Below are 23,944 nucleotides of genomic sequence, written 5' to 3'. Positions count from 1 at the left end.
GTTATAACCGGTTATAACCAGCAGTACGGCTTTTATTGATTTCCAACATTTAGGAATATTTATACACAAACTTATGACAAACTTAATCCAGCTGTCCTTTAAACATAAATAGAGACACATCTAACATGATTATAAACATGTTATAAACAGTGATATAAATAAGGACCAATTAACTACTATACAGTTAAACTAAATCACCACAATTAGCCATTTATACTTCACCTGTGTCTATAAAATAACATCTTCCATCATTAAACCTCCCCAGTGTGACATGTGAAGAGTATGAAGTGTGTATCTCCTGCAGAATAAAAGTGTCACCACGATGTAAAAACGCGTTAAATCAGAAAGCCACCATGCAAACTGCGTCACCGTACGATAATAGGAATAAAAGCTATGAAGTAAAACTTATTAAACTTGTCTCCGGTGTTTCCTCTCTTCTTCTTCTGTTTCTTCTTCTCGTCACCACGTTACGTACGCAGCGTGCCTGCAGCCAACTAACATGGAGTCCTCCGCCTGGCATCTTCCAGGGATCCCTGCGAAACCCTGAGCTCCGACCACAGGGGGCAAGTTCCGGCATTCAGAGCCGGGCGGAGAGCATCGTCCCCGGCTGTAAACAAGCTCCAGCTCCCGGCCTGAAACTATGCCGCGCGGTGCTTAGAGCTGCCTCCCTCTGCGAGCCGCAAACCAGGCCGATTGCAGTGAGTATTTGCATTAAAAAAATCTGCAGCTCATGGGCGGTCTGGGGGTTTAAGAAGGCGTTGTGTGCATTGTTGCTTTAGTCACCTGACAGCATGGATCGATTAGTCCTCTGAGGATCCAGAGGCCAAACCCGTGGGACAGCTTCCTGTTCCCGGGTATTTCCCTGGCTGTCAGAGGGGCAGCAGGAGAGGACATGGGCCCGGGAGGAAAGGCCACTTATTTATGTAACCATTAGTCCGACCTGGTTCTGTCTTTATGGGCAGACATGAGGTGGAAACACTACTAAACCCCTCACTCTTTATGGTCTGATATGTTCCCTGATTCCTGCTTACAATGGCCGGGTGTTATTAAAACATGCACTAAGTAGCAGAGGTGGGATAAAGTCAGTGTTCTGTGAGTCATAAGTCCAACAACGTTGAGTTTCAAGACCCAAACAAGTCCCAAAGCGTCTGTCTGTAGTTCTGGGTTGTGTGTTCCTTCTTACAGTCTGTTTTTTGGTGGCCACTACATTGTTTTGTTTTGTACAAGACCACAATTATTTTGCTTTCATATTCAGCATGTTAGTTCTTCATGGTTCTCTGCTAGTTGATCAGTCCCTGTTCAAAAAGAGTGTATGGACTTCAATTGATTACGTGACGGTAATAAATAGCGTTAAAGTGACATTTTTAAATAACATACGTTGAGAGATATTTATGTTGAAGCCCGAGTTGAGAAGTCTTTCTAAAGTCAGGTGGAACTATATATATTTTTTCCAGCTGGCCCTCAGTCACATAATATCAGTTCTTCATGTTTTAGTTTTTTTTATCAACTTTGATCAATTAAGCGTTGACTTTCTTGGAGATAAAGATATAAATACTTTTCAATCCCAAGGCTAAAGTCCAAAGGGAGTCACGTGTGTTAAACGTTAAACTACAACTCAAGTGGAAAGTCTTTCTAAAGTCATTCCTTTTTTCCCTCAAGTCCGACTATAGTCCAAGTCATGTGAGACAAATGCACGACAGGCACTAAGTAACATACTACTTTCTTAATCAACCAATACAATACGTGGGGGCGGTGGTGGCGATGATAGCTTGGCTTGGCAACTGGAAGGTCACCAGTTCAAGTCCCGGCAAGACCAAGTGCTACCGAGGTGTCCCTGAGCAAGGCACCGTTCCCCACACTGCTCCCCGGGCGCTGTTCAAAATGGCAGCACACTGCTCCTAACACTAGGATGGGTCAAATGCAGAGAAACAATTTCCCCACGAGGGATTAATAAAAGTTCATCTTAATCTTACAAATCGAGGCAGTATCGGTTGATTAAGAAAGTGTCACACATGTTGATTGACTTACTTTTATTCTTTGGGATTGTAGGAAGTTATCAAGTATTTTTCAAGTCAAATATCTAAGTCCAATTCGAGTTGCAAGTCATCTAATGTTTGTCTCAGGTCTGGCTCGAGATAAAGTCATATTATGGCGAGATGTGAAACTCTAAATCTGTGAGAGCGTTTACGTTTCAGAAGAGGAGGCTGCACAATGTAGGAGTTCTGGTCTCCAGTGGGACTCCATACTGTTCTCTGGGGGGACCATGGAGCCGGAGACCCCAGGGACCAGCTATGGGCCCCCAGCCTCCAACTCAGCACAAACCCCCCCCACCTCCCTCAACTGCACCTTACAGGTATTCAAACATAAAACTCATCATCATGGCTGTCATTAACATCGTCTGACACTTGTTCAACTATACATCTTTACAACATGGCACAAACATACCGATACAAAATATACAAATCTGCATCCAACCACTCAACTCCTCTCGCTGTTCGACAAGTATTAAAGAGTGGTGAAAGGAGTTAGCATTTGAGCACTTCCTGGTTCCCTAACCTCAAAGTCATTGTTTTGCTGGATGTGTTTTTGGTTAGAAGCCAGTGGTATGGATGTGGTTAACAAAAGAGGAAGAGTTCAGTGTTTCCCACAGAATTTGATTTATTTGCGGCCCGCCACAAATAAATCAATGTATGGGAAACACTGGAGTTTGGGGCCATGACATTAAACTATGTCAGTGTATATATATATATATATTTATATACTGGTGAATTTCTGAAGCTTCTAAGTGTCTAAATGAGACGACTAAATGTCATCACACCCAACATTAGCCTCCTTTAGCTTAGCGGTGGTGACGTGAAGTCATGTGACCGTGCTGTAGTTCCTTTATAGCCTAACTTTAGCCGCCTTTAGCTTAGCGGTGGTGAGGTGAAGTCATGTGACCGTGCTGTAGTTCCTTTATAGCCCAACATTAGCCACCTTTAGCTTAGCGGTGGTGACGTGAAGTCATGTGACCGTGCTGTAGTTCCTTTAGAGCCTAACTTTAGCCGCCTTTAGCTTAGCGGTGGTGACGTGAAGTCATGTGACCGTGCTGTAGTTCCTTTATAGCCCAACTTTAGCCGCCTTTAGCTTAGCGGTGGTGACGTGAAGTCATGTGACCGTGCTGTAGTTCCTTTATAGCCCAACATTAGCCACCTTTAGCTTAGCGGTGGTGACGTGAAGTCATGTGACCGTGCTGTAGTTCCTTTATAGCCCAACATTAGCCGCCTTTAGCTTAGCGGTGGTGACGTGAAGTCATGTGACCGTGCTGTAGTTCCTATAGCCCAACATTAGCCACCTTTAGCTTAGCGGTGGTGACGTGAAGTCATGTGACCGTGCTGTAGTTCCTTTATAGCCCAACATTAGCCAGCCTTTAGCTTAGCGGTGGTGACGTGAAGTCATGTGACCGTGCTGTAGTTCCTTTATAGCCCAACATTAGCCGCCTTTAGCTTAGCGGTGGTGACGTGAAGTCATGTGACCGTGCTGTAGTTCCTTTATAGCCCAACATTAGCCGCCTTTAGCTTAGCGGTGGTGACGTGAAGTCATGTGACCGTGCTGTAGTTCTTTATAGCCCACCTTTAGCTTAGCGGTGGTGACGTGAATTCCTGTGACCGTGCTGTAGTTCCTTTATAGCCCAACATTAGCCGCCTTTAGCTTAGCGGTGGTGACGTGAAGTCATGTGACCGTGCTGTAGTTCCTTTATAGCCCAACATTAGCCCTTAGCTTAGTGGGACGTGAAGTCATGTACCGTGCTGTAGTTCTTTATAGCCCAACATTAGCTGCCTTTAGCTTAGCGGTGGTGACGTGAAGTCATGTGACCGTGCTGTAGTTCCTTTATAGCCCAACATTAGCTTTTTATTTCTGGAGATTGCATTGACGTGACATTTATAGATATGATTCACTTGCCAATGAAACCTCTCCTTTATATATCTGACAATACCACTTGTATGTTTTATCTAGTCCTCATGTTCTCCACATGTGAGAGACGACCTGATGTCGGCCAAATGCTCGAGGGCCCAGGCTGGAGATGAGGGCCCGGAGGCGGGGAGGATCTCCCAGAGGAGACCCTCAGCCTTCCCCTCCTCCCTCAGCTGGGACTCCGACTCTGAGAGAGAAACCCTCGATGGTAACACCTCAAGTTTCAAGGCTTTTATTGTCATGTGATCAAAGCTACAGTGTAGTTATGACAATGCACATCTGAGGTCACAGGCTCCTCCAACAGAGCAACACAATATAACAGATAATAGTGCAAGTAAATCAAATAGAATATAATAGAAATAGTGCAGAGTAGTCTATATACACATTGATCAATATCTATTAAAAACCTATAGTGCTGAATCTAGTTAATATACAATGTACCTTAGTGTAATGTAACTAAGAACATGTAATCAAGCTCTGTACTTATATACACATTTGAGGTACTTGAGTATTTAGTCTTTATGCTACTTTATATTTTTACTTAATTACATTTTCAGAATCAGAATTCCTTTATTAGTCGCAAAGCGGGGACATTTACAAAGTTACAGCAAAGCAGGTAAAAAAGGAAAGCACACATTAGTAATACAATTAAAATAAAGTCAAACAACCATGGCTGAAAAATGAGTAGCAGCAATTTAAGTAAAACTAAGTGACATAAATAGCATATCATTAAGTATTGCGACCTTATTAAATATGTATTTTTTACATAAAAGTGAGTATAGCACCGTACAATTGCAAACAAGTGTTTGCTTTGCATATTGCAGATTACTCAATTTCATTTTGGAGCAAATATCCTATTTTTGTATTTAGCATTCAGGGCTTTTTCCTGAAACCTGTAACCTGTATATTCACACCACAATATGCTCCTTTTACTACAAGTACAACATGTGGGTTCTTCTCCCACGCCTGGCGTCTCTTATTGTTTTTGAATGTGATTCAGTCTGCATGTAGTCAGCCGTCTCTCACTTCTCCTGTTGATCTGTGGTGTGTCTGTGGTGTGTGTGTGGTGTGTCTGTGGTGTGTGTGTGGTGTGTGTCAGAGGAGGAGCTCCAGCACTTCTCTAACCCTCACGGGCTGGCTGCTCACAGCCCGGGATCTCCTTCTGCTGGACTCAGGTGAGGAGGAGGAGGAGGAGGAGGAGGAGGAGGAGGAGGAAGGGCAGCGAGTCGTTTCAGAAGATAAGATATACTTTATTGATTCCAACTCTGCAGCATTTTAAAACAAGGCATTACACATCATTTGAAAATCAGAGTATCAAATCAACAAATATGAACATTTCAAAATAGAAAATCAAAAGTCAAAGTCAGTCTTTCAGTTTGAGTGTACAGACAGAGAGATCGAAATGCCGTTTCCCACAATCCTGAATAAAAAAAATACAAATATATATAAAAATATGTACATACCTATATATACACGACACCTTTATACATGTCCACACATGAAGACATAAATAAAAGCACAACAATCAATATATAAGTGCAAGACTGCCCATAGCAGCGTACAAAGTGTCTGGTGCTGGATGACACAGATCTAAAATATACACATTAAAGACCATTAAAGAACAAACCGGCAGACGTCTGACACCATGAAGGGGCATGACGCACAAAGTGTCCCAGCTAACACAATGTCAAAGTAGGATATTGTTTGGATATAGGTCACTTGAGGTCACTTGAGGTCATGGTGCGAAACCCCTTTTACCCGTTGCTAAGCAAGTGAATGAAGTGTTGCTTCCAAAATGTCTACTTCTATTTGAACTGCTTGTATCCAGACCTTTTGATTTCCCAACTTCAAGCCCTCCACACCGTTCCACGGCCTTCTCCGTGCTGTCAGCGTTGGGGGAAATATGTAAAGTGATAGTTCATACTGTGTGGGGTTGTATGGATGAGATTTATAGTCAGTGAATGAGTGCAGTCCTAAAACCAGTACTGTCTTGGCACTGTACCACGTCCACGCCGAGCTAATGGATGACTTCTGTAGTTCGGTATACAGAACCGAAAAAAACACGACTTTGCGTAACACAGGAGTTGCTGGTCTAACGCCACCTCATTCAATTAGTTTGTTATCTGTTCCTGGGTTAGTATGGATCCAGCAGTCACACAACAACACACAAACAACCCCTGTGTTGTGTTCATTGGAGTCTGTTGTCTTTGCATATATATCAGTACACTTCCAGTTCTCCATTTGATTGGCTGATCAAATACTCTAAATATAGCGTAACTGATATTGATTATTTGCGGTTCATTGCTCCCATGCTGTAGCTCGTGTCTGATTCTCTAAACTATCGTAGGTAACATACTTGCTATTTAGAAGCACCTCATCAACCAAACATCAAATGATCCGAACTATCCCTAAATCTACAAAGACTCAGCATGAAAGCGCCTGGTCTTCAAACCAACACAATAATAGCTTGTGCACTTGTGACTTGTTTGAAGCGGAGATGCTTCTTCCACTTGTCAGACGTCTCCACCAATGTGTCTCCTTTCTACTGCTGTCCAGACTTGACGGCGAAGATGACCGAGAAGCTGGAGAAGTGCAGCACTCGCATACCGAGCCTGACTCATCTCCCCCTGTGGAGGGGCACGGCGACAACAACGCGAGCACAAAGGCAGACGAGCCAAACGCATCCCAGCCCAGCCAAACAGACTGTGAGCGCCATATGGAAGACACCTAATATGCCTGCACACTTGATATCTATTTTCTTTGTATCCTAAGGGCTCCTTCCATTCATAGTCGCTCTGTTTCTCTCTCCACAGACAGCGAAGTGCGGAATGCATCCGAGGAGCTGCTTCTCTCCAAAGTGAAGCCAAAGGAAGGTTGCCAAATGGAAGAGGAGGCGGATAACAGCGAGGCAGAGAAGAGGCCCGAGGGAACGGAAACCAAGGAGCCCGAGAGAGATGTGTACACCTTCCCAGGAGACTCTGACCCCGAGAGTCCCCCCCCCGCCACCTGGGCTCAGTGCACATTCATTCAGCGGTGCAGGAAGAAGAGGGTGCTGCTCAGGCCCTTCTCTGGACTCGGCACTTTGAAACGCACACTGCCTGAGACCAGTCCTGGAGAGCCGAGTCAAGCGGGAGGGGTGTTGGACTTTGAGGAGGCAGCAGAGGGAGAACAGAAAGAAGACAAGGGCTGTAAAGATATCTTCACCTGTGTGGAATGTAGCATTTACTTCAAAAAGCAAATCCACCTGCAGGAGCACATCGTGGAGCACTGCGAGAGTGGGTGTTTGGGGACGGACGGACGTTTCCGGTGTACCGAGTGCGGCTGGAACCTGGCCAATCGGATCGCGCTGTCCGACCATCATAGGAGGCACCGGGAGTCCCGTCTGAAGATCGTGGGGGAGATTGAGAAACTGAACGAAAATGGGAAGGCGGGAGAGATTCTCGAGGGTAAGACGGGGAAGCGCGTGAGCTCAGCTGTGACGCGAGACGCAAGCCCGGCCGAGGTTCCAGGGCAAATGTCAGACCCTGAAATAGTTGCGCCGGTTTCAACACCACAGGCGGACTCAGCGACTCGTACGGTTCCTCGAGCTCAGGGGCGACGCCGCTTCATCTGCCCCACGTGTAACTTCAGCACAAGAACCCCCCAAGCGCTGGCGAATCACGCCAAGACCCACACCAGGAAGAAGGCAGCCGCTCTCCTGGCTGCTTCCCCGTCCTCTTCCCTGGCCTGCGGTCATTGTGCCTTCCTGACCTCCAGTCAGACTGTCATGAGGGAACACCAGACGCTTGTTCACCCAGGACAGGCCTCTGTTTGTGGGCCGCAAGCTGATAAGACTAGACCTTCAAAACCCAGCCTGGATTCGGACCTCCTCTCTGGGTCTGGGTTGCTCGATGTAAGTCGAGGAGAAAGCCAGGAGGTGGTCTCTGCCTCCGAGGACAGCACGATGCCAAACTCGTCTCCGAGCAGGATGCTTTTGAAGCGCGTCGGGAACAGATACAGCAAACGAGGGAAATCTTGGATCAAGGTTCTGGGCGACGACACACTGATCGGGAGTGAAGAAGAGCAGGACGAAGATCAGAGCACAGAGCTGGGCGATGAGAGTTATCGACAAGACGCTAAATCACTTATTGGAGGGACACGGCACACCAGAGCACAAGCCAACACGGGTGAGGCTCGATGTCAGACTAAAGGCTCTAATGCAGGGGTGTCAAACTCAATTTCATCACGGGCCACATTTGCATTATGGTTGCACTCAAAGGGCCGGTTGTAACTTTAAGACTATATAAAAATACATAAATATTTAATATATATATAAACTAATGTATTATATTATTGCCTTTGCATTGGATTATTATCGGATAGGGTAATAACTTCATATTTAACTACGTCTGAAAGCAGAAGTCTAGGGCAAACAATTGCAAGTCTCTTCAGTGAGAATGCCACAAAATGATTTAAAAAGACATTTTGAAAAAAAAGTCAATTCTGAGAAAAAAAAGTCAAATTTGAGATGCATTGTGGGACATGTAGTTTATGGGCAACGTGCTTCTGTAAATCGCCATGTAACCGTATTATAAACATATTATATTCTTTGCAAGCTCTTGTGGTGAAGTGAAGTCGCGGGCCGGATTTGGCCCCCGGGCCTTGAGTTTGACACCCCTGCTCTAATGCTAAGTCACCTTTTACCAAGTGTTGCCATGCTCACAACCAGATGAGTATGGGCTTTTAGCATTTGGACAACACCAGTCAAGCGCTCTAATAAGTCTGTTCTAATAAACCAGAACATACAGAGCAAGACATTACACACATGTATAACCTTCCCAAAGAATAACAACACATTATGGAATACATTTAACAAAAGCCACAATAAAAAAAAAAAATTATACATAAATAAATAACAACAAAAGTATACAGAAACAAATGTTGACAGTAAACAATCATTCAAAAGGAAAATCAAAACAACTTACATTATTAAACATTATGTAAAATCACAAGTGGAATTATCAAAAGGTTTTAACATTAAGGCACAAACAAGAAGCTAATAGTTATTCGTCTTAAGTAATAAGATAAAACCCAAATTGTGATACAGCAGAAATATCCTGGAATATCAGAATCTGTCTTTCCCTTTCCAGAGGACTGCTCAGCACAGAACGCTTCACGACCCCTGCCTCTGAAGAAGTGCGTGAAGGAAGAAGATGACCTGGAAGTGGAGAAAGATGGAAAGCTTTTATGTTTGAGGAGAAGCCACCGGGTTCCCGCTGCTCCGGCAGAAATTGACAGCGACGACGACGACGAAGACATCGACGAAGAAAGTGTTCGGCGCTTCCTGTCAGAGGGCTTCTCGGATGAGGACTCGGAGGCGCTCAGGAGCGTGGAGAGGAAATGCCCCTACTGCCCCGATCGGTTTCATAACGGCATCGGGCTGGCCAATCACGTGAGGGGCCACCTGAACAGAGTGGGCGTCAGCTACAATGTCCGCCACTTCATTTCCCCCGAGGAGGTCAACGCCATTGAGAAGAAGTTCTCCTATCAGAAGAAGAAGAAGAAAGGTCAGCAGCTCGTCGGGGTCGTTTCTTTAGGATGTGTTGATGTTGCACGTAAAGCAGACGAGACAAAGAAAGGTCACGACATACATCTGAAGGGCTTGCAAGATTGCTAGGTATTTAGTCCTAAACCAAAGCTCTAGACAAATAGTTAAGGGGTCATCAAAGTCATTACAAGTCGAGACAGTATACCAAGAATCCCAAATGTCAAATGCCGCCATTTCAAATGTTATCAGCGTTACTATGCTAATGCTACTACTATGCTAATATTCTAACGTGTTAGATGCGCCAAACTGCACTTACTACGGTGTAGATATAGATTTCAAGTTCGAGGAAATTGAAAACGGAAAAACACGTAGAGCTTTGAACACAAAACAAACAACCTTTTTAGGTTTAAGCATGTATGTTATCTGTCCTCTTCTCTTATTCCCTTGTTCGGCGATGGAGCTTGTTGATAGATGAACAAACCACTAGTTTGTAGCAGGCTTATTCTGACCTACCTAAGGTATCATTTAAATCAGTTATCAGCCGGCTAGTGGCACACAAGTCAAACCTATTTATCCTCTGAGGACTATGACGGTCGGTTTGAAATTGCATGGCGAACTCAATTGGATCTCCAACATACACACCAACGTGGGTATACCAATCAAGCCCATGTCTCTGGTTCAACTGGTTCGAGCCCTATGGGTGGGGAGACCGGCACTGAACCTCCTCTTGTTTGGCCTGTCCTCTCCACAGTTGCCAACTTTGACCCGAGCACCTTCAGCGTGATGCACTGTGAGTTCTGCAGCGCGGGGTTCGACACCCGGGCCGGCCTCTCCAGCCACGCCCGGGCTCACCTCCGAGACTTCGGCATCACTAACTGGGACGTCACCATCTCTCCCATCCACATCCTGAGGGAGCTGTTCCTCAGCAGGCCCGATCTTGTAATCCCCACCGATCCCCCTCGGAGCTCCGGCTCGTCACAGGAGGAGGAGGAGGAAGAGGAGGAGGAGGAGGAAGAGGAAGGAGATGAAGAGGAGGAGAGGGGACTAGGGGAGGGGATCGTAATGGTGAAGCTGGAGGAGGAGACGGAGAGTGAAAGGACGCTGAGAGATTCACTGCCTTCAGGATCTCCTCAACGATGCAAGAAGGAGGACGGGGAAGAAGAGAGCGAAGGTGAGCTTAAAAGTACTAATGTCCCTTACTTAGTGGTTTGTCGTTGTCGCTAATCAGTGGGTTAATCTGATGATTACTTTTTAGATGAATCGGTTAATTGTTTAATAACTTATTGCCTCAAAACTCACCTGTTCAGATTGGCATACTCACTGAGCATTACACAGCTGGTTTGCTCGTGTACACACCTGTCCCCCCCTCCCTGTCCACCCTGTATGTGTTTTAGGCTGTGGTGATTTTACTATGAGAACCAATACATTTTTAATTGTTAGGAAAGTCTAATTAATGTAACATGTCGGATGTAGACATCCGCAATATGGACTCACTCCCAACCTTCAAATCCAGCCTGAAAACACACCTTTTTAAACTGGCGTATTCCATTTCTTAATCTCTGCTAAACTGATTGTTGTTTTTAAGTCTGTTTTTTTAAGTATTTTTAAAGTCTTGTATTACTGTGTGCTCTTCTTTAATTATGCTCTGTAAGGTGTCCTTGAGAGCTTTGAAAGGCGCCCATAAATAAAATGCATTATTATTATTATGTCCATCAGAGTTTCTCAAAGGTGACGTCTTTAAATGCTTTGTCAGTCAACCAAACATGATTACTTAAATATGATAATAAAACAGTAAATAACCATAATGGAGATGCTGAAAACATCATTGTCTGCCATTGGGCATGAATAATTACTCTAACGGTTATCAAAAATATTTCTCGGCGACTGTTATGTCTCAACTAATCGATAATTCGACTAGTTTTAGCAGCTTTTTAGTTATTAAACGTGTCACAAATGTTCTATAAACACAGAAATGTTGCCTGTAACTATGCATAAAGCGGTGGAAATGTGAGTTTAGATGCTGCTGCTGCTGTTTTTAAGTGCCTTTGTAAGCTGTTTACTGAAAAAACACTGTCTGACCTGGGTGACACCGCCACAGGCTACAGTGAGTGAAGAGAATCAGGATGGTGTCTGTGCAGAAAATCCGTCTGTGTGTGTGTGTGTGTGTGTGTGTGTGTGTGTGTGTGTGTGTGTGTGTGTGTGTGTGTGTGTGTGTGTGTGTGTGTGTGTGTGTGTGTGTGTGTGTGTGTGTGTGTGTGTGTGTGTGTGTGTGTGTGTGTGTGTGTGAGAGAGAGAGAGAGAGTCCCTGATGCCCGGTGGTTATGTGGCACTCGGTGCATTTACCCAACCTCCGCCTCCACTCGATTGGTCACGCCTTAGCTTAGCGGTGCATATGGGGGCAAAATGGCTGCCTCCACCTCCCCGTAGACCCAAACAATAGCGGAGAAAACTGTCTGGTTTTCGGCTGAGTCCGATGCACTGCGGACGGGTGAGTACCGCGCATTTCCGTGCGTAATCTCCCCGCGCATCTTTTATTCTGTAAAAATGTAGTCAGACAACAGCCATTAAAAAAGTATTCATCATGTGAGAGTAGGCTATGTGGTGAACAATGTTGCACGTTCAAAGCTCATAAAGCGGGTCAGTGTGTGTGTTTCATGTGTGATTTCGGCTCTTTGTGATCTGTGTTTTATGTGTGTGTGTGTGTGTGTGTGTGTGTGTGTCTGGGATGACGTCCAGTATTTTTCGCTGCTGCAGGATCTCTATAAATTGCCCACAGTTGCCCAATCCTCGCCATTTTTACTGTGCTTTGGTTTTTTTTTTATAGAGGACGCGCTGTGCTTTCATGTGCAATCATTTGTGCATATTTTCAAATGGTAAACTAAGAGTGAGATTTCCCCAAACGTGCTAACTTTGTGCACTGATCCCCGGGTAATCCTATTACAACTTATCCGGAGTATAATGGAAGTATCACTTTTACTTCGCGAGGTGTCACTCTGCCTGAACGGATACAAAGTCAAGTTTAGTTGCGTTCTTTAGATATAAATACCCGTCTGGTTACGCATTGTCTCCGTTATAATAGATGGTGTTATAACGCTGCGCGAGGTGTCACATCTTTTAGAAGAAGTGACACGCGCAGATCCGCCCACCAGACAGAGAGCATTGTCTGTCTCCACGTCGCTTTTGATTTACCGATTTGTCGCAGAAAATGGCACTTTTGTTCCAGGAATGCCTGACTGCGGGGAACCGGAGAGACTGCCATGTTTGTTTCATACAGTAGTGCAGCTTTACTTTGTGTGTGTGTGTGTGTGTGTGTGTGTGTGTGGTGGTGTGTGTGTGTGTGTGTGTGTGTGTGTGTGTGTGTGTGTGTGTGTGTGTGTGTGTGTGTGTGTGTGTGTGTGTGTGTGTGTGTGTGTGTGTGTGTGTGTGTGTGTGTGTGTGTGTGACAGGAGCTGATTTATTTCCATGGGCATCAGACAGAAGATGTTTTTATACTCTGTTATATTAAGGAGGGATACATTACAGGATATTTCTGCCCTCAGCCGGCGTCTTTTATTCATCCTCAAAGATGTATTTTCACGCTTTGAACAGCTGATTTATATTTGGTGCAGACAAAATGAAATCTCAGATATTGTAAAGATATTATTTGTCTTTTGACACATTATTTGGTCGACTTATTAATCAGTTGATAGATCCAGAAATCAAAACATAACTTGACATTTAGATGGTTTATTCTTTCTTATTACATTGCATGGCATTTCTACACAGGAGCTGAACTCGACTGAAGATATTCTTATTTGACAATTATCTTTGGTCGACTAATTGATTATCTGATTTGATCAACATGAGTATTTCCACAAGAAAGTCATGTAAAACATAACTTTATTGAAATGTAGTATTCTCATGGCATTTCTACAGAAGGCTCTTTTTCCTTTGTTGACTAATTGATTAGCAGATTTAATTCATACATCTGTAAAATGGAGTCCCTCCACAATAAGTCATGTGAAAAACAGCACTTTATTTTAAGAGGATTGATTCAATAAATCAATGTTTATTTATACAGCCCAATATCACGAATGTTACATTTGATATCAGTATGACAATACGACACTCTCTGTCCTTAGACCCTCTGTCCTTAGACCCTCTGTCCTTAGACCCTCTGTCCTCAGACCCTCACATCGTACAAGGGAAAACTTCCAGAGAAAACCCACAGTTTAAAGGAACATGGGAGAAACCTCAGGGAGAGCAGCAGAGGAGGGATCCCTCTCCAGGACGGACAGACGTGCAATAGATGCCGTGTGCAAATCGAAGAGATAATACATTTCACAGCATAAGACCGACTGTTTGGAAATGCATGCGTCTGTAATGAGAAGATGAATCCACGAGGATGTCAGTAATCCTGTGGGAGCCATCAGGGAGGCAGCATGACGAGAGTCAGGCAGGACCACAGAGACAGGTTCAGCCACGACTCGAAGTCCACGACTCAGATCAGGACTCAGATCAGGACTCAGGACTCAGATCAGGACTCAGATCAGGACTCAGGATAGAGGACTCAGGACTCAGGATCCAGGATAGAGGATCCAGGACTCAGATCAGGACTCAGGATAGAGGACCCAGGACGCAGGGCCGCAGCATTATCACTCATCTGGCCCATAGTTAACGTGGCGTTTCTACACCGGGGCTGTCTTCGACTTCAACATTTCTGAGGCGTTTTCACGTTTTGTTCACTCGCATTTGATTATTAAATCTGTTGAACTAAGATTCTCCACACAAATACTTTAAATACTATAATTGACCAGATGTGTTGATAGTTTTCCTTATTGTTGTATGCACGATAGCTACGGCTCAGTTCCTAGGCTCCTCCAACAATGCCACAGACTTGACATAAAGGAAAGGAGACATATAAGTGAGGTGCAGCAGTAAGACACATGTACAGCAAAGATAGAATACATGTCAAATGAAATGTCGTACACTACAGTAATAATACATTTGATTTCTAAGCGCCTTTCCAGGTGCTCAAAGACACTTCAACAGCGGTGATAAAAAGGAAATAAAATAGAAATATGAAAACAGCAACACAACATAATTCACACATTAAAAGCCAGTCTGAATAAATACCGGTTCCTGTGATTTATATCCACGGCGAGACTTCACAGAGCTCTCGGCCATATGTTCTACTCTTCATATTAAAGCACAGTTTGTGGTGTTATAGGTGAGGATGAGGAAGCAGCTGAGGATGAGGAGCAGCTCCAGCTTCCCACTCCGGAGGGTCTGAGCTCCGGGGAAACAAGGCAGCGCAGCCTGGACTCGGGAAGCCTCTCTCCTGGGGAGGATGCAGACTCAAAGGGTGAGGCGGGAACTAAAGTACGTCTTCCCCTCGCACGCTGACCCCCGCCGCGTGGACAGGGGATTGGATCCGCTGCAGCTCGAGCCTTATCGTAGCTGTCAGGGGGGGGAATTGTAAAAAGGGACCTCGGGTCGGCGTCGAGGAGTTCGGAGGCACTGCATCAGGGGGGGGGGCTCCCCGGGGGAATCCTCACAGGCAGACACGTGTATTTAGAAACTCATTTGGCAAGTGTTCCCGCAGAGTGGGTGAGGATGTGGACAGGAAGTGTAAGTGAGGTGACGTTTCCTGTGGGGTTTCGGTGGCCTCTGAAGGAACCTGGGACATCTGCTGTTGCTTTGCAGAATGTCAACTGGATCAGTTGAAATGTATAAATGATGCGTACACCCCTCCGATTCTAATCCTGGGATTTATCCTGACGCCGATTCAGAATACTTAATATAAAGGATTTGATAAGCAAATATTACGCTTTTTGGATTTTGACATTGCACCAGTCCATATTGCCATTTCAATACAGTTTCAATTAAGTGTGCAGCCTAATTAATAATGTCTCACCTCCAGATGCACCGATCGATATATCATAAATGTTTTTATGCGCTGCCTGACACACACACACACACACACACACACACACACACACACACACACACACACACACACACACACACACACACACACACACACACGTACACACATTGTGTCTGTTTGGCACCACCTACAACACCTAACCTTATGAAGTTGTTGGATCCTGCACTTCCGACTTAATGGCAACAATTCATATTCACCGTCCACGACGTGGTTAGGGTCAGAGACAATGTTGTTGGCGAATGTATTATTATGGTATGTTGACTCTTAGTGTCTGAACATGTTTGCCTCCTTTGCCCCTGCAGTCCGCTCCTTGAAGTGTGAGGTGTGTGGATCTCAGTTTGCCACGAGGCGCGGTCTCTCCATCCACGCCCGCTCTCACCTGCGCCGGCTGGGCCTCAGCGCCTCCGAGAGCCGGGGGGCGTCCGTCGACATCCTCCGCCAGATCTCCAAGCACGCGGGCGGCCAAGAGGAAATCTCCTCTCTCCCGGAGCCCCTCTCCGCCAAGACCCCCTCTCCTTCTGATCCCCGGGACGATGAGGCGTTAGGAGACATGGACTCAGACGAGAAGCCCCTCCCTCTCTCCCTCCTGGCCAAAGTAGCGAAAGCAGCGCGGCCCTGCTCTTCCTCCTCCTCTCCGGTCTCTTCTCCGGTTCCTCTTCGCTCTGGATCCCCCTCCTCGGTGGTGAGGAAAGCCCCCATCTCCTCTCTGCTGCCGGTGTCTTCCCCCTTACGGTCCCCCGAACGCAAGGCCGGCGGAATGAAAGGCTTCACCGCCAACCTCTCCAACAAACCCATCTGGGCGCCGCAGGAGAATGACGCTCCGCTCAACCTCAGTGAGTTTCTCTGATGATGATGATGATGATGATGATGATGATGATGATGATGATGATGATGATGAGGTTTTGTTTTCTGCGGTCAAATTGTACAAAGAAATGTCTTCTCTTAACCACGTGTCCTTGACCTCGAAGGAAAATGTTATGAGGTCAAGAAAAGATGCGAAGGAGAATTCTTAAGGACTTAGAAAAAGACAATTGTGGTGCAAAGAGAATCCCACTGCCCTCAAACGAGGCTACGGATGTTTGTTTTTTCAAATCAACTTTATTTATAACACATTGAGGACAGTGACACACTCTGTGCAGTTCCATTCATGTTAGGGTTTGTGTACAAAACAGGATCACACGTCCGGAGGAGAAGGGTTTCATGTATTCATAGAAAACAATGGAACATTTCGGACGGCGTTTTCTCGGTGAAGGGTGGTCCAGTGTCCCTTGTGCTAAAGTACATAAGAAAGGAAGCATTGAACAATTTTTCCTTAGCATTTAAAGAATGAATCTTATCATGGTTTCCCAATTAGATTCTTCTTGGTGATTTTACACATTTCAAAATCTTCCTGAGGCAACAGACAGCATTATCTAACTCAGGCGTTCCCAAAGTGGGGCTGATTACAAAGTAAACATGGAAAATAATTAAAAAAAAGATTATTAATAATAACGTGTGCATAGACGTTTTTCAGGGGCGGACTAGCCATCTGTATAATTTCCCCGCAACAAGGCCCTAGCGCAATCCACTAGCGCAGTGTTTCTCAAACTTCTTCATACCAAGGACACTTAACCAATAAAAAGACACTCACGGACCTGACTCCACACTTACCCAGAAACAATAGGCCTGCTCACCACTCAAACAGTTTATAACAGATTACAGCCTAATAATGACAGCTTAACCTTCTCTATATCGCCGCGTTCACACATTAAATCAAAAACACAACTACAGATTATATAAGCATTTAGCGATTTAAAATGCTCTCAGGTTTTACACCCCTTATGAAATGTAGACTACATTTATTACGGGGTTTATGTCCGAGCCAACAGACTCACAGATCGTTGGCTACTGAGAGATATGCAAAGTACCCCGCATGTAGCACGACGCAAAGCTCCGCTGTGGATTTTCAAAACAAAATACAGTAAAACTGGTCGCAGGCCCAAGTTGAACTCTGAGGCCGGCGTGGTCTGCCGACAACACAAACATTAAAAAACGTTTAAGCAGCCCCCCAACGACAGCCTCTGATCACCAACAGACTGCATGCAAGGCTTCATCAGATAATAGATAATCTCCATCTAACTTCTAACACATCTAAATCTACTTTCAGCATGGATACATGTTCATAAATACCTTAAGCTCGGGGGTCGCGGGCTGAACAGTTTGAGAACCCCTGATCTAACTCATCTTCTTCCTGTTCAGCGCTGGAGGTGGACCCCAACAAGGACATCGTGTGCCACCTGTGCGGCGCCTGGTTTGAGACTCGGAAAGGTTTGTCCAGCCACGCCCGAGCCCACCTGCGGCACTTCGGCGTGGAGTACTCCGAATCCAAGGGCTCTCCCATCGACCTGCTGCACCGGCTCATCGACACGGACGACTTCAAGCACAAAGCCGGGGCCATGCACCTGGACGATGGTCCGCGGTCCGCCTCCCTGCTGAGCCTCTCCTCCTCTTCCTCCTCCTCTTCGTCCCTCCTCTACAAGGTGACCACGGCTCGGGGGGGGGCCACGTCCAAAGCTACCTCATCGTTACACGGCCCACCTGCCAAGCGCAACAAGTCCTCCTCCATGAGGGTCTTCCGCCTGAGCAGCGGGGAGCTCATGGCCCTGCCGCACAGTGAGTGTTGTTTACAGTAGTTGTGGGACTTAAAGTGGGCTTCACACGTTCCAATTTGATCCGTAACGATTTCGCTTTCTGTAAAAACACTCTTCTTGGGTCATTTCTGGTTTCCCTTCTGTGTGTGCCCTGATTCCATCCACCTCTGTGTGATCACCCTGCAGCCCTTTGCTGTGTCTCAGTTGGCGTACTTCTGTACATCTTACATCCTGCCGCCCAGTGAGTGTTGTTTCACAGGAGATACGGGACAAGTGGAAACAAAAGTGGGCTTTACATGTCAGAATTATCCGTCATGATCTTGTTTTATTAGTAAAAGCACCCTTGTGTCATGTCTACTGGATTTATGGGACAACACTTAACATCCAGTGGGCTTCACGAGTCCGAATCTGTTGATCACGACCTTTAATTGTTTTTGTTGTGTTTTGTTAAAGCTCTCTTCTTGTGTCTGATTTCACTTCTAGTCTTTGTGTTTTCCCGCCTTTTTGTGATTGTATGCCCCGCCCTGATTGTATCCACCTTTGTGTAATTACCCTGCTGCTCTTTACTGTGTCTCAATTGGCGTACTTCTGTACTTACATTTGGTATTTTTATTGCATAAGTGTGGCCCAATGTGAAGTAGGGCAACATGCACTACGAGTACCCGGATGGTGCCCTCTCAACGGGCAAGATCAATCAATCAATCAATGTTTATTTATACAGCCCAATATCACACATGTTACATTTGTCTCAGTGGACTTCACAGTGTGTACAGAATATCAGTATGACAATACGACACCCTCTGTCCTTAGACCCTCTGTCCTTAGACCCTCTGTCCTCAGACCCTCTGTCCTTAGACCCTCTGTCCTCAGACCCTCTGTCCTTAGACCCTCTGTCCTTAGACCCTCTGTCCTTAGACCCTCACATCGTACAAGGAAAAACTTCCGGAGAAAACCCCCAGTTTAAAGGGAACATGGGAGAAACCTCAGGGAGAGCAGCAGAGGAGGGATCCCTCTCCCAGGACGGACAGACGTGCTCGCGATCCAGGACACAGGACCGCAGGACCATCCATGACTCCGGATCCCGGCGTATATAGACACCAAAAAGAAAGACATTTGGGGAAGCTGGGTTAATCGAAAAGCACTCAAAGATATTTTCTACGTAGTGGAAGTCTGAGTACCAGCCGCCATTGTTGTTGCTTCAGTGAACATTACAATTATATACGTGGTTTTCTTTCAATATTTATTAATCATCCTGGTGTAACGGGTCACAGCCGTAAGCGACCTGTTATCGATCAGGAGACGACAGCGAAGCATCGGGGTGTCTTTTCTGGCATTTATTCTGAGAACATAAACAATATTCTCTTTACATCCGCGTCGCACATCCTCAGCAGTGCTCACTTCAGTATGACTAGTATTTATTTATACATACTAGCTTATATCTACAATGAGAAATTATTAAATGACCAAGAAAATCTTATTTTTAAGTAACCACACAAAATACAAACATACCTGAGAACAAAACCAATATTCTCTTTACATCCGCGAAAGTGTCGACATGTAAACAAAGAAAATGACTCAGATCGCGTCTATTTCCCGCCAAAACCACACCGTAAATATCACTCAAAAATATAATTTCTTATGGTGGAAACTTAACAAAAACGGGTTAATAATATACCCAAATTGACACTTAACAACATACATCATTTTCATAAACTTAAATAGCCGGTTTAACACACAAAATTGTAATTTATAAATTAATTATTTATACACATTTTTAACTCCGTTACACCGGTATACTGCTGGGAAAATAAGCCACCATACAATTTATTGGGTTAATTCAACCATCTAATGATTTTCTACTGCAAACAATAATGTAGCTAGCTGTTAGCCGTGTAGCTAGCTGTTAGCCGTGTAGCTAGCTGTTAGCCGTGTAGCTAGCTGTTAGCCGTGTAGCTAGCTGTTAGCCGTGTAGCTAGCTGTTAGCCGTGTAGCTAGCTGTTAGCCGTGTAGCTAGTTGGCTATTGTCACTTTCGGTGTTTGATTTAAGACAACACTACACGGATTAAATGGATCCACAGTGCACGCAAAGCAGTCTGAAGTAACCCAATTGAGACACAGCACTAGTGTTGTTGCCTACATTCTCCAGCTGTGTGTTGTTGATGTGAGCCAGTTTCTCTCTCAGTCTGTTGTTAGTGTTTCCCGTCTTTGTTACCTGATGTGATCAGTCTGTCTTTAGTCATCCCCTGATTATTCCTCATGTTCCCCTGTGGATTTGCTACTACTTTAGTTTTGTCTGCTTTTCCTTTGTTTTGATTTCCTGCTTCCTCAGTTTTGTGGTTACCAGCTTTTTGTTATGGGTTTTGTAAAGCTTGCTTTCGGTTATTTATACCTTCTTTCCTTTGGTTTCCGTGTTTGGGTCCACCGCCTGCTCAAACCTTGAAACCAGACACGACACAAAGATTTCAAGATTTCAATATAAAGATTTCAAGGCTTTATTGTCATGTGTTCATTTTCTACAGTGTAGACATGTCAATGAAAAACTTAGATCACAGTGCAACCTATTTTATCTGTTCTATGTCCTCTATATATGTTGCACCTCCAACAGTGCAACATATATAGAGGACATGGAACAAATAAAACAGATACAATAGTGCAAGAAGAAAGAGAGTGTGTTAAGAAAATGAAACCAAGATTATGACACTGTTGAGGTGGGAAGTAGTGGAGTACAAATACTTTGTTTCTGTACATAAGTACATTTTTCTGGTATCAGTACTTTACTCCACTACTTATTTTACTGACAACTTTTTACTTTGACTTCTTACATGTTGAACACAAATACCTGTACTTTCTACTTCTTACATGTTGAACACAAATACCTGTACTTTCTACTTCTTACATGTTGAACTCAAATACCTGTACTTTCTACTTCTTACATGTTGAACTCAAATACCTGTACTTTCTACTTCTCACATGTTGAACTCAAATACCTGTACTTTCTACTTCTCTCATGTTGAACTCAAATACCTGTACTTTCTACTTCTCACATGTTGAACTCAAATACCTGTACTTTCTACTTCTCTCATGTTCCAAACAGCTGGTTCCTTTAGTCTGAATGTGTGTTTGGTGCGTGATCATTATTCTTTAGAGTCACTGCGTGCCTATTGGTTGGAACACGATCCGTGTATCCATCACTTCCTGGTCTTCTCTAAAGAAGAGGGACCGATGGAAACGTTGTCATGTTGCCGTTGTTCAGCATGGAAACATTCATTAGCTAACAATGACATTATTGTTCTATTAATATAAAGGGAGGTCAGGTACTCTTTAAAGCAGCTGCTAGCTATGGGTACTTTTTACTGAAGTACACTTCAAAGCCTCTTTACCTTGACTTGAGTAAAGAAGTTTAGTCAGTACTTCTACTTTCACCAGAGTATTTTTAAACACGAGTATCTGTACTTCTACTTGAGTAAAGGATGTGTGTACTTTGCCATCTCTGCTGTTTGCTTTCTCTGTTGAACCCATTTCTCATCTCTAATCCTCTAGGCGAACCTCTGAAGGAAATAGGCTGTGAGTTCTGCGGGGAATACTTTGAGAACCGTAAAGGCCTCAGCAGCCACGCCCGATCCCACCTGCGTCAGATGGGAATCACCGAGTGGTCGGTCAACGGCTCGCCCATCGACACCCTGAGGGAAGTCATCACGAGACGAGGCCTGCCTTGTGCTCTTCCTCTGAAACCTCTCAAAAGTCCCCCTCACTCCTCCCCGGGACCCCCTCGTTCCCCCTTGCCCACCTCCTCCTCGTCTCCTTCCTCCTCCCTCCTCAGCCGTCTGCCCTTCGCCTTCGCCCGCCCTGCCAGTCCTCTTCAGTCTAAATCCAGCTCCACTCCCCCCACCTCTTCTTCGAGCGGGCTGATCCTGAACCTGAAGCCCGAGCCGGTGCAGATGGAGGTCACAGCTCCTGGATCTGTTGGAAGGACGTCAGGATTCTCTGGTGACGCTCTGAACTGCAGCTGGAGCAGCTCCGACAGCGTGTTCCCCCTCAACCTGGGTAATATATATATCATGTTCATGTCATTTAGATCACTTCTGAAAACCCACCTGTTCTCCTTAGCGTATTGACATCTTGTAGATTGTTGCTTTTATTGCTTTTAAATCGTCTATTGGTTTTGCTTGTACTTGTTTAAGGTGTGAGAGCTGAGCTGGGTGATTTGTTTAATGTGTTGTGTGTTTATTTGACTGTACAGCACTTTGGTCTGGAGGTTTTAAAGTGCTCTATAAATAAAGCTGTATTGTATCAGTGATTTTCAACCACTGTGCTGTGAGAGATCGCCAGGTGTGATGTGGGAAATTGGCCAGTTAAACTTAATAGGTCCAAAGAATTGCTATGTTGTTGCTGCAAATAATTAGCCATTGGTGAGCGGTGTGTGGGGACAAGCCACCCAGCAGTGCTGTGGTCCCCAGCAAGCTTAAACGTCCTCTTCAAAACTAGAACACAGACTATGTTGTTCGCCTGAGTAAACAAAGAACAACCAGAAAGGTATCTGAGAGCTCCCCAAGCTAGCTTCCTGCCACAATTATTAACACTTGAATCAGACTTTAGTTCCACCTGGAGTAAATCCACCAGCTCCCCTGCAGTCTACAAAGTACTTCAGACTAGCTGCACCTTCACCAGCTACCCTGCAGTCTACAAAGTACTTCAGACTAGCTGCACCTTCACCAGCTTTGAGAACACTTTCATGATCAATCATTATAAAACACATCATATATATTATTCTGAAATGGACCAATCTGCACAACGACTACTTTCACTGTCTTTCACTATATTTAGATGAGAATACTTTCTACTTTCACTTGAGGAACATTTTGAATGCAGGACTTTTACTGTGACAGAGTATTCCTACACTCTGGTACTTCTACTTTACTCAAGAACAAGATCTGAGTACTTCTACTTTTACTCAAGAACAAGATCTGAGTACTTCTACTTTCTCAGAACAAGATCTGAGTACTTTGTCAGGATGCGTGGAAAAGGTAGGACCCAAATGCAGAATTTAACAAAAAGCGAGCTTTAGTAAATCATAAAAGCTGTGGCAAAAAGGCAGTATCCAAAAACAAACGAGCAGCACGAGGAACACAGACCGTGGAAACATGGAGGGGAAACAATGGACCGACATGGAACACAGGGGAAGACTAGACTAAATACACAGAAGGGTAATCACAGGACAAGACACAGCTGGGCAGGGGAGGGAGAAACACAAGGGCAACAGGTGAACACGACTCCACTTCGAGCGATAGAATGACTAACAAAGAACTGCTAACAGAGCACTTATATACTAATAAAGGACTGGCTCCTCTAAAGCCAGTTGAGTAGCACTTGAAACGATTGGCTCTTTGAAACCTGATGTTCTTATATGATTCTGTTTTCCTCAAGGTTGTGTCTTCCTGGTCGAATGTACTTATTGTAAGTCGCTTTGGATAAAAGCGTCAGCTAAATGCAATGTAATATAATGTAATGAACACAATGAGACACCAGGGAAACTAACGACAGGGAGGAGGACCAGACAAAACACAAGGAGGAAGACAAAACACCAAATGAACAGACTTACAAAACCCATAACCAGACAGACAACACTAAAACCGTGACCTAAACCTAGGAGTGTGACAGAACCCCCCCCCCAAGGGACGGATCCCAGACGTCCCAAAAAAAAAAGTCCAGCAGGGTGGGTGGAGGGGGACCGGAGGAGGGACACATAACTAGGGCCAAGAAAGGGTGGGTGGAGGGGGTCTGGAGGACGGGTGGAGGGCGGACGGCCCGGGGGCAAGGCAGAGACCAAGGAGGGGCGAAGGCCACAGCGGGCGAACTCAGGGGGCCGAGCATGAGGGCGAAGGCAGCGGCAGGAAGAGTCAGGGG

General features: G+C 45.0%; 1 protein-coding gene across 1 annotated transcript in view; it reads left to right on the top strand.

Annotated features, from left to right (window-relative positions):
• The first annotated feature begins 169 nt into the window (after positions 1 to 169).
• The window catches only part of wizb (WIZ zinc finger b), a 44,310-nt gene continuing 20,535 nt past the window's right edge, over positions 170 to 23,944 (top strand). The window contains 12 exon segments of the mRNA XM_034089002.2: positions 170 to 698; positions 2,196 to 2,353; positions 3,997 to 4,162; positions 5,054 to 5,129; positions 6,511 to 6,659; positions 6,768 to 8,120; positions 9,084 to 9,500; positions 10,233 to 10,652; positions 14,691 to 14,825; positions 15,713 to 16,243; positions 17,649 to 18,062; positions 21,581 to 22,084. Of these exon segments, the coding sequence (XP_033944893.2) occupies positions 2,264 to 2,353; positions 3,997 to 4,162; positions 5,054 to 5,129; positions 6,511 to 6,659; positions 6,768 to 8,120; positions 9,084 to 9,500; positions 10,233 to 10,652; positions 14,691 to 14,825; positions 15,713 to 16,243; positions 17,649 to 18,062; positions 21,581 to 22,084 (4,255 nt within the window). The 5' untranslated portion in view covers positions 170 to 698; positions 2,196 to 2,263.

The sequence above is a fragment of the Pseudochaenichthys georgianus genome, chromosome 8, assembly GCF_902827115.2.
Source record: "Pseudochaenichthys georgianus chromosome 8, fPseGeo1.2, whole genome shotgun sequence".
Classification (NCBI taxonomy): Eukaryota; Metazoa; Chordata; class Actinopteri; order Perciformes; family Channichthyidae; genus Pseudochaenichthys; species Pseudochaenichthys georgianus.
The sequence above is the reverse complement of the archived record's forward strand: the minus strand, read 5'-3'. Positions and strand labels throughout refer to the sequence as shown.